At 39.3% G+C, this 13,868-nt stretch overlaps 1 protein-coding gene and 1 non-coding gene across 3 annotated transcripts in view; both read left to right on the top strand.

The window, feature by feature from the left end:
- The window catches only part of LOC149001946 (Rho GTPase activation protein (RhoGAP) with PH domain-containing protein), a 40,193-nt gene that overhangs the window by 13,994 nt on the left and 12,331 nt on the right, over positions 1-13,868 (top strand). For both annotated transcript variants that reach the window (XM_089136518.1, XM_089136517.1), the window contains 4 exons: positions 113-182; positions 2,166-2,253; positions 8,110-8,353; positions 12,070-12,291. In XM_089136518.1, coding sequence (XP_088992644.1) covers positions 113-182; positions 2,166-2,253; positions 8,110-8,353; positions 12,070-12,291 — 624 coding nt within the window. The remainder of the gene's footprint in view (positions 1-112; positions 183-2,165; positions 2,254-8,109; positions 8,354-12,069; positions 12,292-13,868) is intronic.
- On the top strand, positions 3,169-3,319 carry LOC149001947 (small nucleolar RNA snoR145). Its single transcript, XR_016170589.1, has one exon. It is a non-coding gene; the product is annotated as a small nucleolar RNA snoR145 (small nucleolar RNA).

The raw sequence follows: 13,868 nt of genomic DNA, 5'->3' as shown, positions 1-13,868 counted from the left end.
CATTCCATCGAGTTTTGGTGGTCGGATGGATGATTCCTTCAGCTGTATTGTTAAAATATTTCACTCTCTTGAGAATCTAATTTGGGATCTTCACCTGTCTTTTGGCCTGAAGCATGTTCTGCGGGAGCTACCCTCATCTCCAGTTCCAGCATCCTGCTGCACTGCACTGCTGGAGGCATACAGTAAGTTAAACGAGTTATTTTCTTTTTCCGTTGTGTCTTCTCTCTTATACCTGACACATAATAATCTTTTATCCAAAGGGTGGTATAATTTCTCTGTGAATGAAATCTTTAATTTATCTTTAGTGCTGTGCTTCCAAGTTCTTCATATTTAGCATGATGAATGACTTATTTTCCTGCATTTTAATTAAATAATCATTCTTTTTGTGTATTTGTGTGATATATATTTGGTTGCCCTTTCACGGAATCGTAGTATGGAAACTGCAAAGGAGCTTGAGGGCCATTTTTTAAGTCATATGACTGTTCTTCTTGGTTAAGTGAAGCTTGATGTGTCAAATCTTGGTTTTTTTTAATATAGAAGACCTTTTCTTGATGAGCGTGCCTTACTCTAGCATGGGCTGATGGAATTACTTGTTTGCTCCTTTGCTGCCAGAAAAGGAGTGTGGGGGCCACTTTTAAGTCATATGAGTATTCTTCTTGGTTAACTGAAGCTTGATGTGTCAAATCTTGGTTTATTTTTTTATAGAAGACCTTTTCTTGATGGGCGTGCCTTACTCTAGTAGGGGCTCATGGAATTACTTGTTTACTGTCTGCTGCTATGCATCATTGCATATCTATCAGTTAGTGTTTGAAGGATTGGTAAAACGTGATGATACAATGTTATGATCTGGAGGTAGGTCGAAGAATCAACTCTGCATCTTGTTTGGTTTTTGCAACTGGGGGAGTTTGGAAAGGCCAGCCCCTAGAGTTACTGAAAGGAGAAAGAAGGCTGGAATGCCACTACTGTATTGAATTCAACCAACCTGTTGTTTTGGGAATGTCCAGTGCCAAAGTCATTGAATGTGTAAGTTGCCAATCCCTCAAACAGACTTTTCGATGTACTTCATCCGTTGGTTATGGCCTATGGGCAGGAATTTTACCATATGTTTTTAGAGTCATCTGGAATAGAATAGTTCCCATCCGACATGAAAAAAGAAGAAGACAGAGTGATTGAGATCAATCTTTATGTGTTGGGCTGCAAGTCATGTTAGAACAGAACGGGGCAAAGGAGGAACAAACACTGGAAGTTAAATAAGATGAAGTAGATGCTTAGATGGAATAGAAGGGATAAAGGAAGTGATAAAGAAGGCTAAGAGGAACTCACCTGAGAAGGAGGGGTACTTGATTAATGCAGAAGGGAAAAAGAACGACTGAAGAATGGCACGACTGACTAGCAGGCTCACACTACAAGAGACTCAACCTCTTCAACTCATTCGTATTCAACTATACGGTTACGTTATGTACATATAAGGAAAAGCAAATGAAAGTTTTCTAGTCGTATTCTAAAACTGAAAAGGTTCTTTGGATTTGGTCTCCATAAGCTGATTGCTGGTGAGGTTGGGGTTTGCAGCAGCCCTGGGGAGGGTTTTGGTGGTGATTTGGTTTCTGTTGTCTGATACCTGTAGGTATGCTCTTTCTCTGTGATTGAAGGTGGGTATCCCCCAGTTATTTTGTCTAGCTCATTCATTGACTCGGACAACCTGAGTTCAGAAGGATATATTTGAGACCTTTAGTGACATATGACATATCTCTGTCATTCTTGGGCCAATATCCCTATGCTGCTTCCTTTGTTTCGGTGATTTGTTGATTATAGAGAGTACTAAAGTTCTACATTTTTATGAAACCTATCATGATTGGATGGCTAAAAACCCTTCAAAAATATGGAAGATCCTGCATTGATTTTCCTTGGGTTTTCTCCAATCTTTGTTCTCCTCTGTTTTGCATCTTTTCTTTTTAGTCTGATGAATGTTAGTGTGGATTAACTTGGAAAACATCATGTTTTTTCTTTTATTTTGAAACAATAATAGAACTTGTCTGGGTCAAGGTATTGTATTTTCATTTTCATTTTTGTTTGTCAAATCCTTTCTTTCTTATTTTTTTTGATGAATTCCTTTTCTTTTGTTTTATGCATATATTTATCCGTTCATTTATTTTGTTGTTGTAAAGGAGTTGAAAGGAAGGAGGCTCGTGTAAATGCTATGCGGTCAGCAATTTTGGAGACATTTCCAGAGCCAAATCGGCGATTATTACAGAGGTTTAATTATTACTCTTGTTATTGCTATTATCATTTTTTTTTTTTTTCACTAAGATACATAGTCTGCATCATCCATCTGCATCTTGTGATGTCAGTTGTTACAGAACTATATGCGTAATAGTTTTGGCGCTCTTTACATCATCTGGTGCATCTGATATCATCTTATTGTAGTGATGCTGTCCTTTATTTCTATAGTTTGTAGAGTTTTTTTCATGTGGCCCACTTAAGTTGGGCCAAAACTCGTCTGCCCACTTAAAGTGGCAAAAATTACATGCTGCCCACACTGGCCATTTTGAGAAATTACAAGTTACCCACTGTTACTTTTTTGTTAACTTTGAAATTGAAATGACCATTTTGCCCATGGAGTGAAGGAAAATATAAGTTTTTTATTTTACAAAAACCTCACATAATTTTCTAAAATTTACAAAAAAACTCCTGGGGTTCACTGATTCACCTGAATTAGTTTTCCATGTGGATGTCTCCCCTGTGGCCAGCGTACTCCTTCGGGTGTGGGGAGTAGATTGTGGCTCGTGAAAATTTCCGAAAAAAGAAGTCGTATGAGCGATGGTTTCTGTATAGATCTGAGTTTTCAAATTTTAATTAGAGAGTTAATCACTTTGTTGGCTGGACTTGTTAGATCCCAGAAGGAGTGTCATCGAATTATAGAGCATTTGATTCGAGCTCATACAGGTAAGTTTTTTCAGAATCAGATCTGGTTCCTTCCTTTCTGAAACTGTGGGATTCTTCACAGCAGTCGCTTGGTCACTGGAATTCATATGAATTCAAATCGCTGGACTTGATTTGTATCTGCGTCTGGTTGCCATCCAAATCTGGTATTTTTATACATTCTTCAAATCTCCGATTAAAAATCTCTCTTTTTTCCATTGTAAGTTTGAGTTCCGTAAAAAATATGGAAAACGAAGGTCCCAGCAGAGGGGTGGAATTCCAAGAAGGGATCTCTCTAACAAAATTAAACCTTCGAATATCGAGAATGTTTTCGGCCGGTTCGTTGGATGCCCAAAGTTTTTTTCGTTTTGGATCATCTACATTTCCTGGCTACATTCGATCGTTTGTGTCCTTCAACTTGTTGTTACCCAATTCCCTCTTCTGCTTGATGAGGTTCCCTTTCTTTCGCCGTCTTTGTTTAGGCATTTCTTGATCGTTCATTTAATCTCAGAACCTCAAACCCTAAGCAAATCCACAACCTGTATTTGCTAGTGTTGTCAAAGCGTCCACCTAGGCGGCAAAGCGGTTTTTCAACTGCCTTGTTTTGAACCGCTTAATTGACGCGCTGCTTTTTTGCTGCTTTTTCGCCTAAGCACTACCGCTTTGTCACCTTATTGCCACTTAGACACTAAAGCAACCGTTTTTTTAACATTTTGTACATAATATTGTTTTCTTAACTTTTTTTTCTTTCTTTTTTTAAATCAAAATTTATTCTACAAAGCCATTTATAAATTAATAGCTTAGTCATTTCGGAATCAAGACCCAAATTGCAACGGAACTCCGAGGCCCAAAGTGACATAGGACCTCCATGCCCGTCAGCAATAGAATGTGAAACATGAGCCATACTCAACATCGATAATCAATGAATCATTAAATGGACAATGACTTGGAAATCAGAATAATGAGATCTATTAATTTATTGTGTTGGGCCCTGTTAGTACATCGTCATTGTTATGATGCTTGATGATGAACTTATGTTTGTGTTCTTTTTTTGGATAATTTTTCATAATTATGATTCTTGAATGCTTTTTTTTTTGGATTAATGTAACTATTGAATGTTTGTTTAGCTTATTATAGGAGGTAGTTGTATTGAAAAATTTTGACCTAACCGCTTTGGTCGCCTTACTGCCGCCTAGACGCTGCCTTGCCGCCTTGACAACCTTGGTATTTGCACTCAAATTTCTAGTCTTTAATTCAAAACCCTAGAATCCCAGCCCTCTGATACCGAAAGTAGTTCCTGTTTCACCTTTGTATCTCTATCTGAAAAGTAGATCACAGATATCAAGGCACTGCATTTGTCAAGTTCATCCAACTGAAAATTTCCGTCTAAGAGAATTGAGGATTTTCTTCTTGGTGTTATATTCTTGGCAGGAAAAATGGAAGAATTTGCATCCTAATTAGCCTTTTTAAACTGAATCATAGGGTTTTAAGAAAATAATCCCCTTCGTTTCGCTTATATTATAAGTCCAATAAGAGATGCCTGTGTGTTGTCACAAACTAGGGTTTTGTAGAGCTTTTTCTCTTGATTTCGTATTTAGGTATTTAGGTTTGTCGGCGGTAGTACTAGCACTAATTGTAATCTGTGCCGCCCTTCTTACTGCTGTTAGAGAAAAATAAGCGAGAGGGATAAGATCAAGTAGTTGCGTAGTCTAGGGTTTTCCATTTTATATGCCTACTTTCAAAGAGAGAGTGAGATTTCCTGGCGAGGGATGGCGGTGGGTATTTTCCGGCAGGGGCCAAGGTTTAGGTAGAAGATCTCCCTTCACCCATTTAAGGGTGAGTGAGAGGCATTATTGTCATTTGCAGTGCTAAGGGGTACTTTGGTCCATTGACATTCAAAACTTGAAAAACTTAATGGTCAAAGGGTCAAACTTTTAACAGTGGGTAACTTGTAATTCTCAAAACGGCTAGTGTGGGGCAACATGTAATTTTTGCCATTTAAGTGGGTAGACAAGTTTTGAACCAACTTAAGTGGGCAGCATGAAAAAAAGTGTAGTTTGTATGTTGTAAATTTCTATAATTTAGAGACAACAACACTGATTTTATTTGTTTCTATAACTGTTGGACCCCATTGGCAGCACTTATTTTAGAGTAAATGCTAGAGTTATTTTAACAACTTTCTTTTCTTGGATGAATAAATAATGCATTAATGGCTGTGAATGCAAAATGATGTTGGAGCCTTGGTTTGAGGGTTCAACCAAGGGCCAGATCCTACAGGATCTTAATAAAACCAGAAACAAACGAAAGGGAATTGTATTCTCGAAATAGTGGTTGTAATTCTTTTTCTGGATCTTGAAGGCTCTGAAAGTGAAGTGGCCTTGCGGTGATGATGTGCACGCCCTAGGTACGGACTGATGTAAAATTTGGGCTGATTTGGAAAAATTTAGGACATACTCGAGTCCAAGTAGGACTCCTTGGTAGATGGGTTTTTATGTGAGATCATGAGCTTCAACTAGGAGGGAATTCAAGGGATGATATATAGGGTTGATCCTCCAAGTTATGGACAAATCTGAAAGCTAGATGGGTGCGGATTTGCCTTTGAATTTTGGGTGTCTAAGGGAATCCGAAAATTCATAGAAGGCCAATCTAGGGTGTTAGTAATTTGATGTGGCTGGTGGTTGGAGGGGATGTTGTAGTAATGGAGGGGTTGATATGATTAAAGATGAGTGTTCCGACTATTATATGGGGTTGAGTAGAAAACTCTCAAAAAATACTTTGCTTAAATTTACGATGAAAATCTGGACAGAAGTTGCAGGTTTAAAGGAGTTCTCCTAAATTTGAAAATAGAAATAAAGAAGGGGTAGAAGAAAGGTCCCAGACCATGGAGGGGGTGCGGGATGGGGGTTCCGTACCTAGGTCCCTGAGCTGCTTGGAAAATCTGCAGAACACTGCCCAGCAGCTATTGGTGGAGGTGGATAGGTCCCAGACCTAGTGTAGACTCCTGCTTCAGTCCCAACTTGCTTGGTAGCTAATGTAGAACTTCCCAGCCGTCTCAAGGATGAAGGGGTTCCTGACCACCTTCTAATCTCACAAAACTGCTCTGCTTAAATTCGGTCTTCTTTATTTCCCTTGATGGCTTATCAGCCTTACAATAAAGAGTCCTTTTTGGATTGAAATAGACACAAAAGGAGACCTAAATTAATTTTAAGATGATATCCTACCTAATTCTAATTATAGCCTTCCTTTATTTAAATAACAGTTAAATAATATTGACTCTAATAAGGACTAATTAGTTTGTGTGTATCAACTCTAATAAGGGCTAATTAAATAACATCTATCAACTCTAATAAGAACTAGGCTGAAAAAACTGAGGATTGGTATCCTCGTATCAACTCACATATCCACGATTTAGGTCCATAAAGTTGGCTGACTAGGGGGAACGCTATTGGTGAAGGCCCAACCCTTTCACCTGTCAACCTAGGTTGTTTTCTAGGTCATCCTTGCTAAAAAGGGGTGGGGGTATACAAGGGGTAAAAAGGAAGGAGAGGAACCTAGGCTAAGGCACCAGCCTAGGAAAAAACGAAATAGATACATCTAAACCTCAGGCAACAACACTGTGCCTGTTCCTTGGGGAGTTTAAAAGCGGTTTTTGACTAGAGAAAAATAGTTTGGAGCTGACATCAGTAGTGATGGCCTTCCAGATCTGGTCAAGGGAAAGAGATTTCTTAGTCCATCTTCTGACATTTTGCTCTTGCAAAACATGAGAAATGTGAGCACCAAAGACCAACTTGTAAGTTGGACCGCCAACTAAAGAACCAAGAAACCTAAATAGCTGGAGAGAAGCCAGCACTATTTGCCGTCAAAGCTTTGGGGTTGGGCCAGATGGCAAATGAGAATTGGCCAAAGAAGAGATGGTGAGTGTCCTTAATACCAGAAGGCAGATTGAGCAGGTGGGAGGAACCCAGATGTGGTGACATAAGAGGAAGGACTGGACGGGGAGGCGAAGGCGTAGAATAGGCCTAGTAGTGAACGATTGATGGGGTATACATCCTTTGAACCACACCAGGTTGGCCTAAGGGGCAAGAAGGGGGGGGGGTTTCTAACTAAGTGTGTGGGTGTGGAGGTGGAGATGAAGCCTATATTAAAGAGAAGGTAGAGGATTCTGTCTGACCAGGGGGAGGGGCGGGGAAGACTGGGGAGAGAGTTCAAACAATGTCCTGGCCCCCAAGAAAGGGGGTGGGTAGGGAAAGTGGGGGACCAAGAACCTAGAGAGATGACAGAGGAAAGTGGCACATCCTTGGAGATGCCGGAGCAGTAGACAGTACAAGGACCAATTAGGAGAAAACGGATGCTAGGGTTCCAGAAAGGAGGAGATGGCATTCCCCTTGGTGATCCCATAATAGGTGGCTGAGAGTGCCTAGGGATGAAATTGGAGGAGTTCTCTCCAGACCTAGGAGGATTGGATGGAAGAGAGGTCATCCAGGTTGGCGGGGCTGGGGAGTTTTGTGCTGCAGGGGGTTTAACCTTCAAAAGTTGAACCCTTCAGTGTGTCATGGTGGAGTTTTGGCAGACTTCATTCTTCCAGGGAGTTTGGTTCAGTGAGGTTAATCGTGTTCTTTTTTGTAACGCCAACATGGAATTTGGGTATGTCTGCCTTATGGTTATGCTTCAGCTCTAATTGATACTATAGAATATTTTAGAAAAGCTATCTAAAAAGATTATTTTACTAGTATGGGATATGAAGAGTAAATTTATTATTGATATATATAGGTAATGATTGGCTGTATTACCATGCTGAAGTACAATAGGATTGGATTGGTCAATTTCGACAGCAATACTTGATAGTTTTACTCATATTTCTCAACAGTTAAAATGAATGTTGTGCTTTACATTTAAGCTTGAAGCCTCCCGGCCTTCATTTTGTGTTCACTTGTTCGGTTGCTTCTCCTAGAAGCATTGGCACTCAATAATGACGAATTTACCTTGGTGCAAATTAGCTGACAGTTTTTATAATGGTTTTGAAGCTGCCAATTGATGAAGTGAGTAGTTTTTTCTATTATATGAATATCATCTTCTTGTTATGTATCTCTGATGCATTAGGGGTTATTGTATTTCATTAATTCCACCAGTAGAAGTTGCTGCACTTTCTTACCTCAGTTTCATTTTGTGCTTGTGATTATATATTCACAGAATTCTGAAAATGATGCACATCATTGCTGCTCATGCTTCGGAGAATCGGATGAGTCCATCTGCTGTTGCTGCCTGCATGGCACCTCTATTACTCCGTCCACTTTTAGCTGGTGAATGTGAGTTGGAGGATGACTTTGATATGAATGGTGATAATTCTGCTCAGCTTCTGGCTGCAGCAAATGCTGCAAATAATGCTCAAGCCATTGTTGCAACTCTTTTGGAGGAGTACGAGAATATATTTGATGTAAGATTCTTCCGAGTAATTGTGATTTATTAACACCGTATGGCATTGGATCTTCATTAGTCTTTGAGTTCAGAAACCATTATTTTAAGTTTGCAAAACACAGGTGGTGGAATAGAGTTACACTTCAAAGTTATTGTTGTTGTAAAATTTCTTCTTAGACTTGAAAAAAATACATTATTTTATGTCTTAGGAATAGAATTTAGGAGAAGCTGTAACTTAATGCAGTTAGCTAATTAAAAATCACTCAAATAATGAAGCCAGTTCAGAATGGTGCATTTTATTGAGTTCATCAGGCTGTTGGCTTCACAAGTGAAGATGCTTTCTATTGGAAGGTGGCGGCAGAAAACGATAAGGCTGATCTTTTGGCCAGCCAGGGCTTTGTGATACTGAGATGTGATCCTTGAAGGCCTTACTTTTATGAGAGACCAGAGGAATTATGTCCACGTGCATTTCTCATCCTTCATGCTGCTGTCTTTTCTTTTTAGTTGGCTGCAACTTATGCAGTTCAGAATTAGTTCGATAAACTAAGGGATGGGATATGTATGTGATGGGCCTCAATCCCATGGTTGGACCTTGTAATCATGGTTGTCAAGGTGACAAGGTGATGCTAGGCAATAGAGGGTCTATGAAAACCAAGAAGACACCAAGCAAGGCGACAAGGCGTTGCCTAGGTTGCCTTGACCCAAAAATGGGCCAAGGCGGCCGCCTAGGTGGACGCTTTGACAATCTTGTTTGTAATAGGCCACATTTAAGGGCCTAAAGAAGGGGTTGCTAGGGTAAGTATTACTTTATCTTATTTCTTGGTCTATCATGATTCAGTCTGGTTCTGTTGGTGGTCTAGTTTAAGTTATCATGTCACTACTTAAGTAGGTCAGACTTTGAGTTGTGCAATGGATCCACAAGTAATCCTCCATGCGTGGGAGGACTTGTGTTTAATTTTGAGTTGGTTAGGGCCATTAGGCTAGTTAAAAGTTAGGCAAGTTATTCGTCAATTAGTTACTTTTGTTGTTAGGACTAGTAGTCTAGTACTACTCCAAATAGAATAGAAATTTAAGGCTGTAAGCCCTTTGAAAACCCCTCATCATGAAAGAGTGGGCGATATTCCAGACAGAGTTACTGCAGAATTGACATGTCCACGGCCAGTTAGTCAGTGCTTGCTCCCCGGATGGTCTTAGGTCTAACATATCCGAGCAAAGTCAAGAGACAAAGACTAAGAACTAAAGACAGAAGTCTTGGTCAAGCCAGAGAATCGGCAGTCCCATGGGAACCAGATACCACCCATCATGGAGATCTGACAGTTTTGTTGTTAGGACTAGTACTACTCCAAATAGACTAGAATTTTAAGGCTGTAAGCCCTTCAACCCCCCCCCCCCCCCCCCCCAAAAAAAAAAAAAAAAAAAAAAAAAATCATGAAAGAGTATATTCAGAATTGTTTAATTATATTTTGGTGATTGCAAGAGTGACACAGTTAAGAATGTCCAAAAGGGTCAATTGGGCTTTTAAATGCTTAATTTTGGTTCATTGGTTAATTTATTATAGGCAAGGCTCTTAGTTTTGGGGTTATTGATGTAATGGGCCTAATTTATAAGCCCATAAAGTGAGAGCAATGCTAGTATATGGGATTAGTTGTTAATTTTAGTATTCAAGACCGTGTCTGCGTTAGATTAGGATACTTGATAATTAGATAGAATTCTGTTTTGATTCTGTTTACCTTTTTGAGTCTTTTAGAGGGATTAAAACTCCTATTTTGAGTCAACTTAGAAATTTTAGAAGGTCTATATACATGTAATATATTCCCTATCATTTAGAGATGATTTGGTTAATGAATATGAATTTTATAGAGTTTTGGTGTTCTTTGACAGCACATGTGCGACTGCTATCCCAATTTTGATTTTTGCTCTCTTCTTTATAGGAGCTCCTTCATATCTTCTTACTTAAATCCTTCTTCTAATCTTTTGAATTGAGATCTTGGAATTGAACCTCTTTGATCTAAGGCTACATCAATTGGTATCAGAGATAGATTGGGGAGATTCTCTCTTTCCTATCTCATCCCTCCTCCTGCCGAATTTGGGTGGCACTAACCATCTCAGGTGGTGACATTACCAACATTAATGGACATGGGCTATTGGGCTATCTTAAGAATTGGTTGAGATTCAGAAGAAAATGATGCAAAGTTTGACATAAGATTTGGCAGACTTGAAGCAATTATTGAGAAGAATGAAGCTAAGTTTGACAAGTTCGCAAAGAGCCGCCCATTGCCCCCATGTATAATCCCCCACTCTGAATCCCCATCACTGCCCAATAAAACCATCAAAACCTAACCTCTATTAAACCTTAACTAATCTGATGGCCCTAAACTTGCAACTCCTGATTCGTTAGGTTGTAACATCAGAATTCCTTCTCTTTCATGGGAAACCATCCCCCCTAATAGATCCCTACTTGATCCAAGTTAGAGTTCCTAAGTTCTCCTTTAGACCCTTTGATGTTAATATCCTAAACTATCTTCACTAACCTTAACTTTTGGGAAACCAAGTCCTACCATTAGAGTTTGCTGAAACTCATACTTTTTAATATGCATGTGCAGAGTTTCCCTAAAGCCCCATCCACATGTGACCATCGTAGATCCCAAAGAGCCCCCTCCTACCTTGACATCCAATACCCTAATTGGTTCTGAAATTCTGCTAGGTTCTTGGCAGATCGGCTCTTAGTTGAGAATCTATGAGTCTAGGACTACATTAGTTATGAGTAACACTTGGATTTTTCCTTTGGTATTTATATGGTTTTTGACTCTTTTAGCAATAGGTTTTGTTATTCATAGGGGCTTGGTTCTTTTGGGCCTTTGGTGACGTTCTCTTTACTAACCTTCAATATGTTTTATTGTTTATATTTCAAAAGGTGCTTACTTGAGGTGAACATCTAAAGTGCCTAAGAAACGAATGTTTTCGATATTAATTCTAACTCCCAGTCCAATATGTTTTTGTTATTCATAGGGGCTTGGTTCTTTTGGGCCTTTGGTGACGTTCTCTCTACTAACCTTCAATATGTTTTATTGTTTATATTTTCAAAAGGTGCTTACTTGAGGTGAACTTCTAAAGTGCCTACAAGATAAATTCTAACTCCCAGTCCAATATGTTTTGTTATTCATAGGAATGTTTTGGGTCTTGGTCTTTCACTGACATTATTGTCAGTGATGCATTCAAATTTTTTTTGCGCATATGAGCGTACACTCATATTTATGTAATTCAACAGTCCCATTCAGTGTGGGACTTGAATACTTCATTGTTGACATGAACACATGGGGAATCAATGTGCAATCCATCGACAATTCTCTGGACCTCAAACTAAAGATGCTTCAATGAAGTTTGAACTCTAAAAATGGTGTTTTGGGATTCTTATTGTTCATTCTTTGACCTGTATGTGCATGTCTCACTTTATATTATCATTTATACAATTTCCATTATATTTGTATAGTGTGTGTCACTTCAATTTTGAGGCTACTGTATGCAGTTTCTTCAATTGTAGCAAGTGTCTGTTTGTACTTAACCCCCCCCCCCCCCCCCCCAAAAAAAAAAAAAAAAAAAAAAAAAGTAAAAGAGTTGTCTGTTTCTTTTCTTCTTCTTCTTCTTCTTATTTATTTATTTTATTTATAATTTTTTTATAAATTCAACTGAAATCTTTCTTTCTTTGCTTGACTATTCCACATTCATTTGTATCAGGATGATAATCTAAACAGGTGCTCAATTTCGGCTGATTCTCAAATCGAAAACAGTGCGAGTGAGGATTCGACTGATGATGAACATGTCGATATAAAAGGCAATAGGTACCATGATGCGGAAAATGAAGTTGATCCTGAGATGGATGGTGATCCTGACCGTGTACTCAGTGGGAAATTAAGTGAAAGCAGTGGTTCTGCTGCTAGTGACCTCTATGACTATAAGGTTCTTCCCCTTCAATCTTCCCTGTGAATTATTGGTTTCTATTTTTATTTTTATTTTTTTAATGTGATTTTGGTGATGGATGTCTTCATTGTATTGCTTATTGAGTTTCTTGTTGATTGTAAAGCCAAAACTATGAGATCGTAATGTTCTTGGGTTTTAGGTAGTGTATCTGCATTGCTTTTTGTGGATTCTGTGTGGCGCTTTAGTATTGCACTGATTGCACTGAAGTATTGACATTGCATGGCTCCATGGGAGACCCCTTTCAGTTGACAAGAAAAAGGAGAAGAGCGCATTTATTGTTAAAAAAATGTATAGTGGGTGGAACGAGGACTGGATTAATGGTTATCTTTTGGTGTTGATGGGAATGTGGCAGGCTGCCTTGATGTTGACTCAGATAAAGTTTGCTATGGCACGACTTTTTTTTTTTTTGGGGGGGGGGGGGAGGAGATGTAACCATGATTTAGGGTTAGGGGATGTGTAATTACTTCCCTAAAATTAGGTTAGCCCAGAATCATCTTCTTTGTGAACCAGAAAATGAAGAACCAAGCCTGGGAAAAAAAGATTCTTACCAAATCCATATGGGATGGTTAAGTTTGGGAAAATTAAGGTTTAACGGAAACCCTAGGGACAAGGTAGGATTTAAATAAATCAGTATGTGAAGGTTTTGGGATGATTAGGTTTTTGACAAAATCAATATGTCTTGTAACAAAGAAGCATGGGATGTGTTTAGTGATACCCAGACTTACCCTAGGATGATTGGGGAAGCCTGCATTTGGGTTTGGGTAGGTTTAGAGATGTTATGGATTGGTTTTAGGTGTAGAAGTGATTCTTGGGTAGGTTTCTTAGGATATTGTTTCTCTTCTCTTTTCTCTTCTTTTTTCTTCTTCTCTTTCTTTTCTTTTCTACTACTGCAGCAAATTCCAAGAAGGGAAAGGGGGGGGGGGCTGAAAGTTCTACGAAGAGTGGGGAGGGGTGGGTTTCTTGGGTTGCCGCAGGGATGGGGGAGGCTGCGTGAGGGCCGTGGCTAGGGAAGAGAGGAGAAAGGCTGGAATGGGGAGGGGAGAGGCTGAACTGACTGGTCTAGGGCTTCGATGCTGCTGTTGGTGCTGAACTGCTGTAGGAGATACGAGGACCTTGAAGAAACTTAAAGAAGATGATCTAAAAAACCTGCCATGGCCCTCCCAAGAGGACCATGACTCAGTTCCCTCAAAATTCGGATTCTTTATATTCAATGCGCCTTATATTGAGGTAGGGTGGGTATATATAGCCTTACAATTGGTGGGCTATGTGGAGGTGGTCCTGATACATCTGCTGCTACATGTGTCATGTCATTTGTTGGGTCATCCTTTGTTGACAGTATCTTCGGGCATGCATACTAACCATTGTTAGCCGTCTACATCTTTCTACTCCAATAAAGGAATAGTGGGAAAACTCTAAATAAACTGAAACTCAAAGGAAGGTGGCAACTTGTGCAGAATCTTTAGGATTACATAAGAAGGTCAGGAACCAGGATGAGGAAGGAATTAGAGTTGAAGGGCAAGGACAAACATGGAACAGTGCTAACTAATGGGTAGAAA

The sequence above is a fragment of the Hakea prostrata genome, chromosome 10 (genome assembly GCF_041222555.1).
Source record: "Hakea prostrata isolate BN-2017 chromosome 10, UWA_Hpros_2, whole genome shotgun sequence".
Classification (NCBI taxonomy): domain Eukaryota; kingdom Viridiplantae; phylum Streptophyta; class Magnoliopsida; order Proteales; family Proteaceae; genus Hakea; species Hakea prostrata.
The sequence above is the reverse complement of the archived record's forward strand: the minus strand, read 5'-3'. Positions and strand labels throughout refer to the sequence as shown.